The following is a 19,505-nucleotide window of genomic DNA, read 5'->3' on the forward strand; positions in this document are numbered from 1 at the left end:
TGCATGTGCTGGTCCAAACTGCTGGTAGCTGATACTGGACTGCTTGTTATTAATTTACAAAGTATTATAATTTGTTAAACAAATTGCATGAACTCGCTGCAAGTTACGTAACAGGGTGGAGGTGCCTAGATGGTTAACATCCCTTCCTCTGCTAACTTTGGCTTTGCAAATGGAATAGATGCCTTCACAACTGTTGTCAGAATTTAGATAAAAATAATTCCACACACAAGACGTGGCTTTTGTGGCTTTCTTATTATCATGAGCAAGAACTGCTGCCACTGGTGGCTGATTTACGCAAACAACATCCTCATCATCAACATCCTCATTAGCATCAGATAGGACACAAATTTCCCCCCGCATCCTTCTTTTGCACTTCCTCCACACGATCATCCTCATTTTTTATTATTTCACCATCTAATACTAGCACAGCTGTCATGGTGTCAGTGATCCGCTGTGAAACTGTGTGACACCTGTTATTCTTACTTCCTCTATCAAAGGACTGTTTAATAGTCATTTGTTTTTTAAATTACTACTAGTAGTAGTCTTCTTGGTCCCTTTCTGGGATGAAGATCCACACCCAGCAGCAGCAACAGGCATAGCACTCAAGGATCCTTCTGAGGAATCATGGATAGGAGAGGAGTCAGTCATGCTTATGAAATTGGATGCAGGACTACTTCTGATCACAAATGTGGATGTTGATGATGATCCAGGTGTTGGTGGTGGAAATTGCTGGTGCTTGGATCCAGATAGAAGGGAGCAGCTAGGTGACAATGGACTGATTGTTGTTTGGTTTTTTGTCCCCAAAGTTTTAGAATTTGAAATACCCTTTCCAATTTGATGAATGCGCTGCAAGTGACGTAACAGGGAGGAGGTTCCAAGATGGTTAAGGTCCCTACCTCTACTCATTGTTACTTGGCAATGGTTACAGATGGCTTGGCAAAGGTTGTCCGGATTTGGGTGGAAATAATTCCACACAATGGAAGTGCATTATCTGGTCCTTTACCCAGCATGGCAACAATGGGATTTTTCCCACCATGGGCAACAACTGTTACCTGATTTACAGTTTTTACACAAAACATCCTTGGCATCAACATCCTCATCATCCTTGTTATTATCGGCAACTACATAAATATCCTCCTCGTGCAATTCCACAGAAGTATCCTTGATTTCTACGTCAGCATGTTGACTTGTGCTGCTCATTCCCACATTTGCAGAGGGCACACAAATGGTGGAAGGAGGATCCTCTTCAAGTACAGTATTAGAAAAGTCAGGCTCACTTATGGCAACCGCGGACACACTTGGATTCTCCTTGGGGATTTGTGATTTTTTGGAGCGCACAGTTGGTTCCGGTGTCTTACTCGTCTTAACAATTTTTTACTTTTTTTGTGCCTCTTACAAGCAGAGGGGCTTAAATCATCACTAGAACCCCCAGTCATAAATAATAAAGGCCAAGGACTTATCCTTTCCTTGCCACTTCATGTAATGAATGGCATATTGCCAATTTTTTGTTTCTATAAAGCTGACTTAACTCTAGATTTTTTTTTTTTTCTTTAACTGGGTAAAAGTAGATTTTTTGAGTCTGACTTTTTGGCCTGACTTAAGCACTGGTACATCGGCCTTAATGGATGCCAATGACGGCCTTGCATCGTCGTCATGACTGCTGCCGGCAGCTACAAGACTGGTATGTGGATCCTGCTCTCCTGTCATGTGACTGTCCTCCATACTCAGTGCGGTCTTACAGCAGTGTCACCAAGCAAATATAACGCGGCTAACGCACACAACCAACCACACGCACACAAAAAAAATGTTTTTATTTGAATACTGGTGGTGTGGCAGGCTAACACACACACACACAAAAAAATGTATTTCATATTTTTCACACTGGGGGTGAAGAGCACCCCTGAAAGAGGCAGCAGCCTCTTGATAAATGAGACACAAGCAGCACAGCACCCTTGCGAACCACGTTGCTGATAGGTGTGGCTAACAGGCGTGCGCACACACAGAACCAGAAATAAAAATAACAATACTTTATTTTTTTTTTCACACTGGGGGTTAATAGCACCCCCTGGACAGCACAGCTATAGACAACAGCCAGCCAGCCCCTATAGAGTGGACAGGACAACAGCCAGCCCCAATATATAACTTACATATGGAATGGATATTATGGATAACAGCAAGCCAGCCCCAGTATATGTACAAGAGCCAGCCCCGTTCCCTATGGACATAAGCAGCCAGCCGCTGAAACAACAGTAGCCAGCCCCTATTAACACTAGGCCAGCACAGCTCCCAGCTCCCTCCCTCTTCAATCTCCACAGCCGGAATGAAAAATGGCGGTAAGTGCGGGACCTGTTATAGAATCCAAAACTTGCGAGAATGCGACAGCGGGATGATGACGTTTTGCCTTGTTTTCATATCCGAGTCAGGCGGGAAAACCCGAGCCGACTCGGATCGCCTAATTTCGGGTGGGTTCGGATCTCTGAAATCCGGACCCGCTTATCTCTAATAGATAACGAAAGATACCATCAACTCTGCCTACTATGATTATAAGCATTTTTCTGTGCGTGTACTTTATGAGAATATGCCCCGATTTGGTTCCAACTCTGCAGTTTTACAACTTTAGAAAATTTTTTCACTTTCAATGTGTATTCCCAGCCGCATTAAGCTAGAACAATAGTTGTATATCATCTTATGCTTGTAGCTACTATAATGTAGCGTTCCCGCTAGGCTCTTTTAGCGGGGCGTTGTGCCCTGCACTCCTTCTGGAGGGCAAAAAGCGCCCTGCCCTCCTTCTGGAGGGCAAAAACTGCCCTGCCCTCACCGCGCAGCGCACCGCTAACACAGCCTGCGGGTGCCGTCTTCACCCGTGGGTGGGGAAATGTGCGGTGGTGAATAGACGCTGGGCGCATACGGCCGGCATCTATTCTACCAGTCATCAGCGCTTGGGGGCTGCCTGGCATGTCCGTAAGTGCCAGGCACGCCCCCAAGAGTGACGATAAGGTGACGTGTCTTATAGACACTCCCCCTTTTCAATGGCCACGCCTCCTTTTTGGGTGCACGCGCTCTAGCTCCGGCGCCCTGCCTGCCGCCGGAGCTAGAGTGAACACTAATAATGGGAGGTAGTCAAACAGACTGGAATTTTTATATGCAGTTTTTCTTTATGACACCAGCCTTAATACGAGATTTACTCATAATTAAAATAGTGTAGTACCTGGGGCAAAACATGCTTGTCCACCACAGTTTTACCAGTGCTCCTGAGACATTGAACCTATGTGGAGATGGATGAAACCAACTGGGGAAAGATCATGGCTTACTATGCAACTGAAGTTATTTGCTTTTACGAATCAGCTACTCTCCTCAATAAAGGGGGCACAGAATAACACCTAAATGCACTGAATAGCAGTTTGGCGCACCACAGACTTTGACTAAGCCTTGCAATATGTTTTGCCACAGACTTTTTCAGAAAATATACATCTTATCCTGGGTAAACACTGGACGATATGTTGGGCGTTAAATCGAACACCCAATATATTGTTAGCGCTTTGGTGGCTGTGTACTCACGATATGAATATGAACAACGTCGTTGAGACAAATCACAGCTGCAGATATATCGCTGCTTCCGCTGGTGTGTTCGGGTGACCTGCTGAACACCCATACACATGTTGCAGGGCCCCGGCATTGAGTCACAGCTGAACTGGATGGGCAAATGTAAATGCCTGTCCAGTTGTGACGTCAGGTCTGACACGGGCGGACGATTGGAAAGTGTATGTGCACTTACCAATCGTCAGGTCTGTGGGTCGACCTAGTGTGTACCAAGCTTTAGTTTCTCTGCTTATGTGACAAAATGACAATTACCAGGTACCCCAGACACTGGGGCTGACATTGCGTGCAGTTGCTGTGTGCAACTCAGACCCTAACTTGTGGAAAAGTAAAAGACAGATGACCAATACAAGTGCTACATGCTGTCCATCATTGTGCTTAATCTGCAACTTTGTATCTATTCCTTTGCAGCAAAAGCACTATTTCTAGCTCCTAGTACACTATAAGCAACTTGTATGTGATAACAATGCAAATATGATAAATATTGGACAAAGTATATGTACCTGTGTTGGAGCATCAAAGTTGTGTCATGCGTCCATATGCCATAAAAAAGGATACAGTAGGTGTATGAGTACACATCTGTGGGAGATGCTGTCTCCTAGGGTTGACAGTGACGGCTCAGCGGCAGCTAGTAAACCATACAGTCCAGTAATATGGTGCACCTTGACACAGTTTTAGTAGTCAAGAAAATAAAATACAAAAACAACTAAATAAATCTTAAAAATGTAGCTCTTACTAACACATGGTTCCATTTTTATTTTTTGGGGGGGGAGGTGTGCTAATGTCTGATACACAGAGTTGTAATTAAATTTGTCTGACTAAGGCTGGGTACACCCTGGACCAGAGGTTCCCAAACACGGTCCTCAAGGCTCCCCAACAGTTCAGGTTTTAGAGATATCCATGGTTAAGCACATAAGCACAGGTGACTTAATTAGTACCTCAGTCAATTTGTTTAACCACCTGTGCTCAACCTTGGATATCTCTAAAACCTGAACTGTTGGGGAGCTTTGAGGACTGCGTTTGGGAACCTCTGCCCTAGACGATAAATTGGACGATTTGTCTTTTTGAGCTGAATTGGAACGACAAATCATCTAATGTGTACGCACTATTGCGCGCTCCCGTGCTTCCCTCCTTGCATCTTCTGATCTGCTGTACATGCACGGCAGATGAGAAGATGGCTTTAGCGATTTTGTGCAAATCGTGTGTGTACGCCCAAATGGACGACCAGGCGATACGTTAACGTTATATCTGAACGATCGAACGACTAAACGATGCAAAATATATTGTTCAGCCATTTGAAGGATTGCATAGTATGTGCGCACTATATCGTTTGTTCTGGGGATGAAGGGAAATCATGACTATCATCGAGTTGTTGCACATCATTTAATGTAGGGGTGGGCAATAAGCGGCCCCTCAGCTGTTGTAGAACTACACATCCCAGCATGCGCTGCCACAGTTTTGCTATTTGGCAATTCTAAAACTGTTGCAAGGCGTGCTAGGATTTGTAGTTTAACAGCTGGAGGGCCGCTTATTGCCCACCCCTGATCTAATGTGTACCCCACCTTACAACTTATGCAGGTGTCTCTTCATTGGCCTCCTGCCTACTGTGTTTCTTCTGGTAGAGATAGACACACTGCAGCCAACACACCCTTCATTTAGACGGAGATTTAGCTACCAATCAGTCTGCTGTGTTGCTTTGAGACCAGAAAACCCAAATTGGGCCTCAGACCACCCTCTTTTTCCATTTACTTCAGGGAACCCTTAATCCAGCTTTTTCTAGAGCTACACCTTTTCTGTTCAGTCCTACATGCCAGCCATTCCCTATTAGATTAGTTAGCTAAAAATAAAAAAGTACTCTGACAATATATCATGCAACGCTTCCCATTCCTCATGTATTTTCTGGTCTCTAGAGCAGGTAGGTCAGCCAGTGGTCTTTTGGTTTCTGTATTGTGGTGACTTAACTGTTTGTAAGTTCTGGCAAGACTCTATCCGAGGAGGCAACTCATGGTGTCACACGTCCCCCCCCCCCCCCCCCGTGGACCTCCTCCTGTATCACCCCATACAGAATCCTTAGTAATGTGTTTCACGCAAGCCCTGGGATATATGTAAATGTTGCCTTTTTGGTCTCTAAAAGCCCCCACACATGGAGCGATATAGCGGCCGATCTGACATATTGGAATGATATCGCAGCTACAGTGTTCGTTTGTGGGTATGATATTGATCACTGCATGCTCCCGTGGGGTCGTTCTCGCTCCTCCAGATCTTTCATGCTGTACAAGAAATCTAGAGAAGCGATGAACGATCCCATGTAGGTTTATGCGGGGAGGAAGGGGGCCGTCATATCGGGCGGTCAGGCACCTGATCGCTCCGTGTGTGAGGACCGCCCGCTCTGTTGGCCATGGTATTGTGTGTACCCAGCTTAAGGGATATATATATATATATATATATATATATATCCCTTAAGCTGGGTACATGGCATATGGACGCATGACACAACTTTGATGCTCCAACACAGGTACATATACTTTGTCCAATATATATATACACACAGCCCGTTGTGGATGGCTCTCCCATACAAAAACAACAATCCGGGTGCCTTCAGCAGATGGCTATAGAGCAAGTATATTCACCATGTCAGCGGCACTCCCGATAAATAAGGGAAATCCAAGCAGGATTTTGTCAACGTTTCAATGCTTTAATGCATCGTTCTCAAGACATGTGAATATATATATATATATATATATATATATATATATATATAATATGTTCCTCCCATGAACTGCTCGCTTAAGGTCCTTCCACAGCATTTCGATTGGATTAAAGTTAGGACTTTGACTTGGCCATTCCAAAACTTTAAATGTATTCTTATTTTAACCATTCTTTGGTCGAATTACTTGTGTGCTCGGGGTCGTTGTCTTGCTGCATGACCCATGTTCTCTTGATGTGAATCTCATGGACAGATGTCCTGACATTTTCCTTTTAGAATATTATGGTATAATTAAGAATTCATTGTCCCATCAATTATGGCAAATCATCCTGGGCCAGATGCAGCAAAACAGGTCCAAACCATGATACCACCACCACAGTGTTTCACAGCTGGTATGCTGGAATGCAGTGTTCTCCTTTCTCCAAACATAACACTTCTCAGTTAAACCAAAAAGCTCTATTTTAGACTCATCTGTCCACAAAACATTGACCCTCATTCAGAGTCGATCGCTAGATACAAGCGGTCGCTCTGAATGAGGGCGGCCGCTTGTGGTGTGAAGTGCGGCCTCCTGGTCGCCAGCTAAGCTGTGGGTTACCACCCACAGCTCTAGAGAGCGACCAGGTTGATGGTTGCGACCATCGGGGCTTGCGACGAGACCCTAAGGTTGGGTTTCGGCAACCGCAAGCCCCAGGGAGCTTCCTGCTCTGATCGAGCAGGAAGCTCCCCACTGACATCATTGCTGATGTCAGTGGAGCCGCCCCCAAATGTCAAGCATTCAGTCGGAAACTCCTCTGTTTGGCCGGCCACCCCCCATGCCCGCCTCCCAAACGGGGTAAGCTGTCAATCACCATCAACAGCCTGCCCCCTTTGGTGCGAGACGCGTAGCGACGGAGCGCCCGTAGCTAGCCGGGTCTCGCGCATGCGCACGCCGGAGCTGGCTCAGACGTGCGCATGCCCAGTGGGCAAACATCGACCTGGTTGCGAGTGCTCAGCGATTGCGACTGGGTCTGAATAAGGCCCATTGTTCCAGTAGTCTTCTGGCTTGTCCAGGTGATCTTTAGCAAACTGCAGATGGGCAGCAATATTTTTTTTGGAGAGCAGCGGCTTTCTCCTTGCAATCCTGCCATGCCCGCCATTGTTGTTCAGTGTTCTGATGGTGGACTCATGAACATTAACATTAGCTAATATTAGAGAGGCCTTCAATTGCTTAGAGGTTGCCTTGGTTACCTTTGTGACCTTGCAAACTATTAGGCGTCTTGCTGTTGGTGTGAACTTTGTTGGTCGACCCCTCCTGGGGAGGATAATAATGGTCTGGAATTTCCTCCATTTGTACACAATCTGTCTGACAGTTGATTGGTGGAATCCAAACTCTTTAGAGATGGTTTTGTAACCTTTTCCAGCCTGAGGAGCATCAACAACTCTTCTTCTGAGGTCCTCAGAAATCTCCTTTGTTCGTGGCATGATACACTCCCACAAACGTGTTGTGAACATCAGATAGATCCCTGTTCTTTTAAAAAGACAGGTTGTCCACTCACACCTGATTGTCATCTCATTGAAAATACCTGACTTTAATTTCACCTTCAAAATATCTGCTCAGCCTAAAGGTTCACATACTTTTGACACTCAGGCGATATTGGATCATTTTCCTCAAATATAAAAAAAAATTAGCACGTCCTAATTTTTTTTGTCTCGTTTGTTTGATTTGGTTCTCTTTATCTACTTTTAGGACTTGTGTGAAAATCTGAGGTTTTAGGCCACATTTCAGCAGAAATATAGAAAATTCTGAAGAGTTCACAAACTTTCAAGCACGACTGAATATGGATGGTCTGTAGATGCTGGTGCTCTGCACATGCATGCACACAGCATCATGGAACGGTGTCAGATATGGACCAGGCATTTTCTGTCCCTAAAACCAGAGTGCTGGCAGTTGCATATGGCAGAAACAGCATCTGGACACATTATGGAGTCTGTGTCTACCCCAATAAGCCAAAAAGCAAACGCTTGAGGTAAGCCCTAAGCTTTTATATTGGGCTTTTATACTGTGCATTTCTATACCGGACTTTCTGCACAATGGTACGCTCCCTAAACCTAACCCTCCCCCCACGGATAACGCTAAGGGCGCCCCGGACTTACCTCGTTCGGGTTGGCGTCCTTCGGTGTTCCGGCGTCAGGATTAAGATAGGCATCAGTATTTCTACGCCTATCTTAAGTCCCTTGTCTGGATTCAGCTGTCTCATGACTACATCCCGTATCAGCGCTGAATGGCTTGTTGGAGACCAAATTGACTTCAGAAGAATTAATCATTTGTTTCTTTAAAGTAGTGCCCCTTTATTAGGCTATTTTTTTAGCTATATGGGATCTTTAGTGTATAATGTTATTGTGGATGCCCTATTTATACCTATACAGGAAGTATCTCTCAGATCACACTGAAGATAGTGTTCCTGGAGGAGAGTTAAGGCCCCCCATACACGATGCGATAGGCACCTTGCGCTGCGACTTGCGATCCGACGACAGACATCGGGCGGTCCCCACACACGGAGCAATCCACCACTGCCCGATATGCTGGCACCCCCCTGCATTGCTCAGCATGGGATCGTACATCGCATCTACAAATCAAGTGAACATGCACTAAGATATGGAGGTACGATCCCACGAGAGCACGCACAGTCCAATATCATGCCCACACACGATATGATATAGCAGCGATATCGTTCCAGTCCGTCGGTCAGCTATCGCACAGTGTATGGGCACCTTTACAAGCACTTGGGTATTTTTAATTATCTATGGGGTGATTCATTTGTTTTATAGGGCGCCTAAACTAATGAGCTCCCGACGGAGCAATTCAATTGTTGCTCTGTTTGGCTCACGTAGTCACGGTCAGACCTATTTCTGCCCGCAGCCTCCTGAGGGCGTTTTTTTTTTTCCAGTAGGGATGATGCCTGGGGACAGTTAACCTCGAAGTGTAATTCGCAGTGATCTTGTTTTAGCAGTTATGCTGTATACAAGTAGCAGAAAGCATAGTCAAACAAACTGTATTTATATACAAACAAGATCAAATGGAATCTGTATGACATACCTCCGGACCTAAGCCCGTCGGATGAAATACAGACGCCGGAAGTCCGGCAGATGAAGAGCCCGACGGCCCCTGGTAAGTATACTAACCCTACCTAACTACATACCGATTAAACACAAGCTGCTTTCAACATGAAGGAGGAAAATATATTCGCGTCTGGATAAACACTCCTCTTGACTACTTTTTTTTTTTTTAAATAACTTTATAACCAGCTGAACATGAATGACATTTGCATGTATAATGACCACAGGTGAGATCAGTGGTTGCCATATCAAAATTACCAAATTGGCCACTCACCCAATGGTGTGCTTTTATCATGGCTGGTGTTAAGTTCTCTTGGGGAGGAATGTGTCTATGATGGCATGCTTACTTTTTCAAGTGGGAGGAAGGAAAGGGATGCTATTTCTACACTGACCGCTTACGTCAGTGACTCGTGCTGAGTGGCCAGTGAAAGCTGCGGGGAGGTGGAGGAGAGCTGGGGGCAGGGTAACTGTGGTAGCAGCGAGGAAAGCAAAAAAGCTGATTTGGTAGGGGGCCTGCCAAAGGGGGGCTTGTATGAGAGAAGGTGCCCGGGCTGTGTCACGTGCATCCACCAAAGTCTGGCCCTGCAGGCAGTGATTATCCAGGAGGCAAACTGCTTCTGATTAACAGAATAAGAAGCAGTTCACAGCAGGGACCTTCTGCACCTCCGGTCGCCTCCTGTCTGGCCAGGCGCCTTACGGGTGTACTTCCAGTACCCTCCCTGGTGACAGTCCTGTTTGTAGGGATTTGCTTTGACTGTGTATCACCTGGTACTTTTTTACATTCAAAAAAAGCATTCATTATGTCATACAATAAATAAAGTAACATTTTTGGTCTAAATATAATACAACAAATGTATGGTCTGCATATTTACAATTTACTTCCTTCCACTAATGTCTCTCCATTTAGTAATGGGTAAAACCTTGGTGTTTTGAGCATAGCATTGAAAATGTTTAAAGCTACAATTCACCTACATATACCTTTTACTTCCGTACCCCTAGCCGGAGTTCTTGTAGCTGCTGCATACAGTATTTAGAGGGGAATTCATTTAGGTGAGGGTTTTCTAAAGGCGAAAAACTCTCACACTGGGCGGAATTCAATTGTTTTCGCGCCCCGCATTTCCCGTCTAAAGTGACAGGAGATCGCAGGCCGCTATGCAATTGTTCCAGATTTTCGCGCTGATCGCGCCCAAAGTGCGTAAAGCAGCTAAACCCGACCAAAGTGCTGGGCGCGATTGGGAAAAGTGATGATTGGGCGCCCAAACATGTCACTTTTCGCACATTTCAGCTCTCATCCCCCAGGGGCTGCGAGCTGAAATGTAGCGCTGGCAGCTGATTGTGCCCGACAGGAGCAAGAACTGAATAGCTCCGTCGGCGCGATGGGGACAGGAATCAATTGAATTCCGTCCATTTGCCTTATAATTCGCTGCCTTCATGCGTGCACCCGAGATGCACACAATTCAATTAGAAATACGAATTCGCACTCCTCGCAGTAAGTGTGCGAATTATGTACAAAAAGTGAAGAGCGAAGATAGCAAGAAAGAGTGGGGAGACCTTCCTGGATCCCAAAAAAGTTAAAATTTTGTTGGAAGAATCATGTAGAAGACTGTTAGTGGGAATATGTAGAGTACTGTATGCTTTTAAATGGTGTCAAATGGCTGATTTGTGCATTTAAAAAAATAAATACAAAAATAAGTAAATGTAAAAAGCAGTAGAATTTAAATTCATTACAAAGGAATTGAATGGAAAATGCAAAAAAGAAAAGTAGAAAAAAAAGATGATTTTGGGGTAATTTGAGGCAACTTTATAAAATGTAAAAAAATTATAGAAAGCAATTATTTTTCATTGAAATACTTTCATTAAATTTAGGGTGTATTATTTAGCTAAAAAAACTTATTTTGGGGTAATTTGAGGCCATTTTACTTTTTTTTTCACCTCCAAAAATGACATGTAATTATTGGCCCAATTAAGCTAATTTAATAATTCCAAAAGTCCTGACATTTTTACCTTAAATTACAGATTTTCCCTACCTTTTCCCTGCTCAGGGGGATGCGAACAAAAACAGGCGAATTTACTCTAAAAAAAAATAAATGCGAGTTTGGAATTGATGCGTAATGGAAAATTTAATTCGCAAGGCGAATTTGCAGTTATTTCACCTTGCAGGGCCAAACTCGCACCTAATTGTATTCCCCCCTTACTCTCTTTTTAATGCAGAAAAGTGAGCGTTAGTGTGAGAATCCATCACAAGCCCCAATCTTTTGATTTGTCCTTCCGCTTACACACCCTGGTTTTTGGCTGGACTGTTATGCTAGGTACACACTAGACGATATGTCGTCCGATCCGGTGAATTGGAGTGACATATCGGGCACAACTAGTGTGTACTCTTTATTTTGCATGCAGGTCCGACGGGGAATATCGTTAGCGAGGGCCATGCTGCCGAATGTAGCATGGCCCCCACTTTTGCTGCCGGCATCGGCAAGTGTGTATCCCGTGGTCCCGTCGCTAAAGATGTTGGGTATCGTCTAGTGTGTACTTATCTTAGGGGGGTATTCAATATGTGAGCGAAAAGTCCGTGTTTTTTTTTTTTTTTAAATACAAACCTCATTTAACATCCAAATGCTTTCCAGTTCTAGAGCAGGCAGCAGCTTGTTCTAGACCAGTGATGGGGAACCTCAGGCCTGGCGGCCGTGTAAAGCCTGCGGAATCAGTTGGTCAGTTTTCTGACCTTTTTTCTGCTAGCCTCATCTGGCTAGCAGGGTGCCCAGAATAGAATGGCACCCTACAGCTAGAATCTAGGCAGCAGTGCCGCTTGGAGCGTCCTTCGGATGCTTCGGGCATTGCTGTAATCACCAGAGATTGTGGCCCCGCCCCCGTGTGAAGTCACACAGAGGGGGCGTGGCCTGCACCAGGCCCGCAAATAATGTTCTATATATCAAAATGGCCCTCCGCAGATAAAAGGTCCCCCCCCCCCAGTTCTGGACTGTTTTTGCACAGGGGGTCGAAGTGCTTCTGGGGGTCTTTTGCGTACATATCTGCAGCTAGAATAATACCAGCATCACAAGTTTTCCTATTCCTAATCTCCACCATAACTCTTTGCGGTGCTGTGTGTTTAGTTTTCTTTTTTCCATTTGGAATGTTGTGTAATGATCCTGATTACTGGCAGCACATTCTAGTAAATAATGATGTATTTAACTGCTGAGGGTGGTGTCAAATTTGACTCATTAGTGTAGCAAGTTTCTTACAGGATTATCCTGGTGCAGCAGGCATTACTTTTCACATCCATGGATCTGGTTGACATCTCAGCCACAGATCTAGTGCATCTAAAATACTGTATTTTGAGCCAAGAGATTTATTGAGATCTATGAAAATGGAGCTAGCAGACAACATATGTCTTCTCATCAGAATACAGTGTGGTAAGCTTGAAATCGTTGTTAATTTCTTAAAAAGTGCAGAGTAGAATATGCACTGTATTTTTCTGACTGGTAAAATAGTTGTTACTGTGAAGTAAGCTTGTTTTTTAGCTCCCTGTGTCTGTATTCAGATTTACAAAATAATGAATTTTGTGCTATTTCAACAGCTCTTACCCTTGGTAGGTATATAATTTGTCTTGTAGTATTTACTACCTGTTGATCATTTGCCTGACTGATCTGCACAAAGACCTGTGTAAAGCTGGGCACACACTGTGCAATTTTTTATCTAAGATGAACATACAATTTGTTCTTGCGAGAAAAACCTCCAATATTCATGCATACACACTATACAATTGTTTCTTCCGATTCTCCTATTTATCTGTCCTAGTGATCAGATAGAAAGATCGTGTCCCTGTTCACAAGTCACAGATGTATATAGTGGCCACCTAATCCAAATAAAATCTGTCAGCAGATCGGTCGTCAGTGCGTACACATTGAAAAATATGTACAATACCATGACCAGAAATATTATAATATTATGAGTATCCTAGAAGATGCGATCAGACTGATTTATCCGCGATAAATGGAGATTGTACATGTGTAAACATACAATCTTCTGTAAGATCATAAAAATCTTAGATGATCTGACGGAATGGGTATGAAGTCCCGGCGGCTCATATCCTGAAGCCAGCAGCCCGAAGGGAGAAGATCCCGACAGGGCAGGTCAGAACCCTACCCCTCCCTTAGTGGTGGATAACCCTAACCTCCCTTGTGCACAGGCAAAGTTTACAGGTATGTAATAATGAATGCAGGATGACATACAAGTCTGTGCTACAATGCATTCTTTTAGTTGAAACCATCAACAGTGCTGCAAGAGTTACTTTATTGTAACACCGCATACTCTGCAGGAAACCTGTACAGTTCATTTAAGGTCAGGAAGATTTTATAATTTTTTCAAGAATTTGGAGGCTTGAGGCACTGACATATATTTGAAACTCACTTCACTACAGCATTGTCCATCCTGGGCTTACCCATTGTTGCTATTGACAGATGTTGCCAATAGCAAGACCATGCTCTTTAGCAGGCACTTTAAAGCAAAAGCCAGCTTTTCTCAGATTATAGTTTTGATATTTGAACCCCTGAAACATTCTTTGCAAGTTGCTGCTTCAACTGTTAAAGATTAGCTTTCAACTTCAGTATTATATCACTGTGGCTCTCTTAATTGATGATTTAGTTGTGGTTGAGATGTGTTTTCTTTTTGCTTTTGAGGTCTTATACTAATGGCTTATAAGCATTGAATAACATTTAAATGTAAAAGTTTTTTTCCCTAGGCCCATCGATATAAATAAAAGAAATTCAGTTGCAGTGCATGAACAGTATATAAAATATAAGTTGTTTTTTGTTCCTTACTGCCCATTTTAGTGATTTGACCAACAAAGAATGTTGATGCTATCTGACTCGAAGTGTGGGCTTTACTCAAAGTATTTAATAGAAATGAAAACTTTAGCTGTAACTATATTGTTTTCTGCTACTGTTTATTATTATTATTATTATTATTATTATTATTAACAGTTTCTTATGTAGCGCAGCAAATTCCGTTGCGCTTTACAATTTGAATTAACATTATACTGGATTGTAAAAGACATACATGACATAAGGGTAAGAGGGCCCTGCTCGCAAGCTTACAATCTATACATTTATAACATCATTTATGAAATATTTGTAGAAGGTCTTTGAGAATCTATCCCTGCTTCTTGAAACTGCTCTGCAGGAGGCAATACTCTTAATCGTCTGCATTCCCCCATGGGGACCCTAGTGTGCAAGAGTGTGGGTGTCATGGCTTTTGAGTCATTCTGCACAAGCTTATCCCAGTGTAGATGTTCTAAAAGAACCATGAGGAATGTTTTCCTTGGGTCATTGTGATCTGTAACCATATTAATATAAATGTTGTTTATTGTATAACTTATTTTTTTTTTACCGTGGTATGTTTGGAAGAAAGAATTATAAATCTATGTACAATTCCACATGTTCATATTGACAGGCTTATGTATGAACTGTTTAAAATGTCTCAAGATGTTAAGTGCCAGATCTGTTACCTTTTAAAACCCATGATGAATGTCATTGTAATCTTTGCAAACATTCTCACTATGTTTATGAAATATTTGTCCTGTTTATTATCTACCAGTAAACACCACTGAGCTCACTAATTACTCCACCAGCTGTAAATAACAAACAAGTTGTCAGTGTACAGACATTTGGAGTTTGGCTGTAAAATATTTGATTGTGCTTACCCTATTTACGTAGGATTGAGTGTTCCTACCTGACTAATTGTGATGCAATGTGTATACTTTTCTGTGATTATGCTATATTGTTAGCCTCTGACTTACGTTTATCAGTTTTAATTACATACAGTACATGGCCAAAAGTATGTGGGTACCGAAAAGTCAAACACACAGATTCTTTATGAACATCTGATTCTAAAACCATGGGCATTATTATGGAGTTGGACAAACCTTTGCTGCTATAACAGCGTTCTTGCTTTTAAGGTTTTCCGCTAAATTTTTTAACATGACTGCAGGGATTTTTTATCCGTTCTGCCACAAGCACATTAATGATGCTGGTCGATGAGGCCTGGCTCTCAGTTAGCGTTCCAATTCATCCCAAAGGTGTCTTGATTGTGCTTAGATCTGGGTTCTATACAGGCCATTCAAGTTCTTCCACATCAAACTTTGCTAAACATTTTTTTTATGGGCTTCTTGCTTTATTACTGATTATTTCATCCAACTGATAAAACAAATTTGTGGCATAATAATTATTATCAGTGCACGGGGCCATTGTCATGTCAAACTATTGCCAGAATTCTCTAGAGTGGCATTGTATGCTGTAGCATTAAGATTCACTGGAATCTCTAAAATATTTCCAAGATCAGACCCTTTCTCGCCCAGGATGCTACTAAAACCCTCATCCACTCACTCATCATCTCTAGATTAGACTACTGTAACCTCCTTCTGTTTGGCCTCTCTTCACTAAAATCTGTCCTCAATGCTGCTGCTCGGCTCATCTTCCTCTCCAAACGTTCTACATGTGCCTCCCCTCTCCTACAAGCCCTCCACTGCCTCTCCTCCTCCTTTAAAAAACAATTCAAGGTTTTTACTCACTTACAAAGCCCTCACCCATTCCTCTCCTATTTACATTTCTGACCTCATCTCCCTTCACACTCCTGTTTGCCCTTTTCGCTCAACAAATGCATGCCACCTCTCCTGCCAACTGATTACTTCCTTCCACTCCCGCCTCCAAGATTTTGCCTGTGCTGCACCCTACCTCTGGAACTCTCTGCCTCTCCCCATCAAACTCTCCACCTCTCTACAATCCTTCAAATGGGGCCTCAAGACCCACTACTTCACCAAAGCCTTCTAGCTCTAATCATAACCTGCTACTACATTCTGCTTCCTCCCTGTCTACCACACACCTCTTTGTCTGCGCCTCCCCTTTAGAATGTAAGCTCTCATGAGCAGGGCCCTCTTCCCTCATGTGCTTTTCCTTACTTATACTTTCATCTACTCCCCACTAGGGCACCTATCACTTGGTTGCTTACACCCTGTTACTTATTTGAGTGTTGTTATCACTAATGCTGCAGTGTCCTGCATTACAATGTGCTGCATTGTAATGTACTGTAAGTCACTAGTTTCTTGTTCACTGATTTATGTACTTTGTAAGGCGCTGAGGAACACTTGTGGCACCATATAAACAAAGCATAATAATTAAAGGGCCTGACCAAGCTATGAAAAATAGCCCCAGATCTCATTCTATTTTATCTAAGTTAGCAATTGACAATACATTAGGGTAGAAAGTTTTCTCCCGGCATATTCCAAATCCAAATTCATCTGCCAGATTGCGAATCTAAATTCATTGCTCCAGAAAATTTGTTTTCACTATACCAGAGTCAAGTGGCAGTGTGTTTTATACCACACCAGCCAATGTTTGGCATGGTGTTATGAGATTTGTATGTAGCTGCTGATCCATGGATAAGGAATCCTTGAAGCTCCTGATAAATAGTGCTGACATTGCTTCCAGAGGCAGTTTAGAACTCTGTATTGCGTGTTGCAACCGAGAATAGACTATTTTTATGGTGTTCCGGACTATAGATAGACAGTAATTAGATAGACAATGTCTAGATAGACACCAGATGTTAGACCGTCAATACTTAAACAGGGACAAAAGTCAGACACACTAAAGTTCGACATGTATAAAGGTTGACAGGGTCAAAAGTTCGACAAGAAAATGGTCCATTTTCTTGTTGAACTTTTACATCACATCAGTAAAATTTGTTTTCCTTTGTGTTCCAGGCACATGCGCAAAACAGAAAATGCTGCAGGAGACAATCTGGGTTGTGAACCTGATGAGTTTTCGGATGAAGCAAGTGCTGAAACCTTCTATGGCACCTCTCCTCCCAGCACTCCCCGACAGATGAAACGCATGTCAGGCAAACATCAGCGGAACAGCAGTGGGAAGCCGGTTAGCCGCTCCTTATGTAAAGGTCTGTTATGCCTGACAGTTGCTAAAGCAAGTTAGACCTAATGATCTTAGGAAGGTTATTGGTTCATTAATGAGTTTTTTTACACAAATGTTGTTCAATGTTCTTAGTAATGTATGTCAGAGATTCCTAGGTATATAAAATAATAATAAAGTTTCACATTAAGTTAATTAAGTTTCTTACAATGATGCTATAAAACGAGTAGACTGAGCCTTGATGTTATTAAAACCACCTGTGTTTTTCATGCAATAATTTATAGCTGCCCATCACATTAATGGATGCCATAATGGTGTCCTCAGTTCTTGGCTATTATAACCTGTAATACCATGCACTAATTTGAGCTATAACTTGTCTCATGTTTAACATTGTCAGTTTATTGACACCTTATTGATTTCTTTTATTTTTTATCTGTGGGCTGACTGTATTGCTTGAAGTTGTTTTTCTAGAGAAAATTAAGCATTAACCATTTGTATCCTGGGGGGGGTCAGGCGATGACACTTTTGTTAAAGAAATAATTGAGGAGTTCTTCTTCTATCTCTCCAACCCTTGTCCCTTCCTTCAAAATGGGGTCCATGCTAAAGCTATTGTCTGATGGTCATTATGGTCACCAGACATTAATCCATACTTTGCAAAAAAATAATGGAGTCCAGGGATGGGGAAATTCTCCCCCACCCTTACCTAGCTCCATAAGTTCAGGGGTACCCACATTTAAAACAGGAGGTCCCCTTTTTTAAATTATGCACCCCCCAGTAACTATTTATTGGTGATCACCAGACAGCATTATCCCACACTACCTAAACACGTGTCCCATCATACCCCCAGAATTACACCTTTACATATAGGATAGGAGTACTCTCATATGAAAGAGGGGGAGACATCTTAGTAGCTTTTATCTAGTGGTCGTCAGGCAACATTACCCAGTGGTATGGAAAAATAATTTTCCATACGTAGAGGAAGGGCTATCTCATCCATACTGATCTGTACACATGTTTGTGGCACTCTAGTTTGAAAGTGGGCAGTCCCCTGTTTCAATCAATGTAGTAGTTTTTGCCTAGTGATTATCAGACAATCACTACAACATTACAAAAAGGACTGAGTTATCCACAGTTGGAGGTATAGACCAGATCTTTCCCAGTTTGTGTCAAATAAAAAAGGGATCTCCTCATTTAATATGTTAGATTTTTTAGTTTAAAAAATGGCAGGACTTGTTTGGCTATCAACCGATTTCTTTACATTCTAATAGGGGAATTCAATATGGAGCAAAAACTCTGTTTTTTGCGTTAATATCGCACCTATGACGTCATTATCGCAGGTTTTAGTTTTACACTGTATTCAATTTCAAAGACTTTTCGCAGGTTCAAAAAGTCTTTGAAAAAAAACGGGGATAACTTTTCACCACTGAATAGGTAGCGAAAAAAAGTGCAGAATTGAGGTTATGGGGTGCAGGCTTCAAAAAAATAGCCTGCACCCCTGGGAATGACATTTAAAACATAACTCTGTCAAAAAAGTAAAAAAAAAAAATAGGGACACCCCAAAAAATTATTTTAAAAATTGGGGTGAAAAAAAAAAAAAAAAGGAAAAAAATTGTTTAACAATAGGGAAATAGGTTCAGGGCTATTCTGCAAGTATGCGGCAGGTGTTTTCTAGAATAGATTTATAGCGGCAGGTGCACAAATGCTGAATTTTTAAAAACTTACTTTAGGGACATCAAAATATGCTAGTACCCATTTTCATGTACCCCAAATTTGATGGGACCACTTAAAAAAACTAAAAAAATAACCTAAGTGCTCTTCTGCATCACATCTTCAATGTCGGGAAAAAACACCTGCTGCGGCTATTTAAATCCCTGACTTTCAATTACAGGCTAAAACGGGGGTACCCATAGTGATCCCCCATGTTTTTACAACTTTAGGGGGGTCCTACAATTTTTTTAAGGAAAATTTCGTAACTGTACGCAAATCCCACTTCGCAGGCTCCCGTTTTCGTTAGTTTCATATTGAATACGGGGATAAGCAGGCGCGCGCCCGATACTTTATCCCAGGTAAAAGCTCCGATATGAAACGTAAACTTCGACAGCGAACTTTACGTTTCATATTGAATACCCCTATAAGTGTTAAAATCAAGACTTTGACAGTTGGCTAAAACATTTTTTTTGAAAAGTGGA

General features: G+C 42.5%; 1 protein-coding gene across 4 annotated transcripts in view; it reads left to right on the forward strand.

The window, feature by feature from the left end:
- MAP3K4 (mitogen-activated protein kinase kinase kinase 4) overlaps positions 1–19,505 on the forward strand; it is a 113,132-nt gene that overhangs the window by 16,437 nt on the left and 77,190 nt on the right. For all 4 annotated transcript variants that reach the window (XM_088456535.1, XM_088456303.1, XM_088456447.1 and 1 more), the window contains exon 2: positions 17,154–17,344. In XM_088456535.1, coding sequence (XP_088312661.1) covers positions 17,154–17,344 — 191 coding nt within the window. The remainder of the gene's footprint in view (positions 1–17,153; positions 17,345–19,505) is intronic.

The sequence above is a fragment of the Taudactylus pleione genome, unplaced genomic scaffold (genome assembly GCF_031769625.1).
Source record: "Taudactylus pleione unplaced genomic scaffold, aTauple2 ptg000006l, whole genome shotgun sequence".
In the NCBI taxonomy this organism is placed as follows: domain Eukaryota; kingdom Metazoa; phylum Chordata; class Amphibia; order Anura; family Myobatrachidae; genus Taudactylus; species Taudactylus pleione.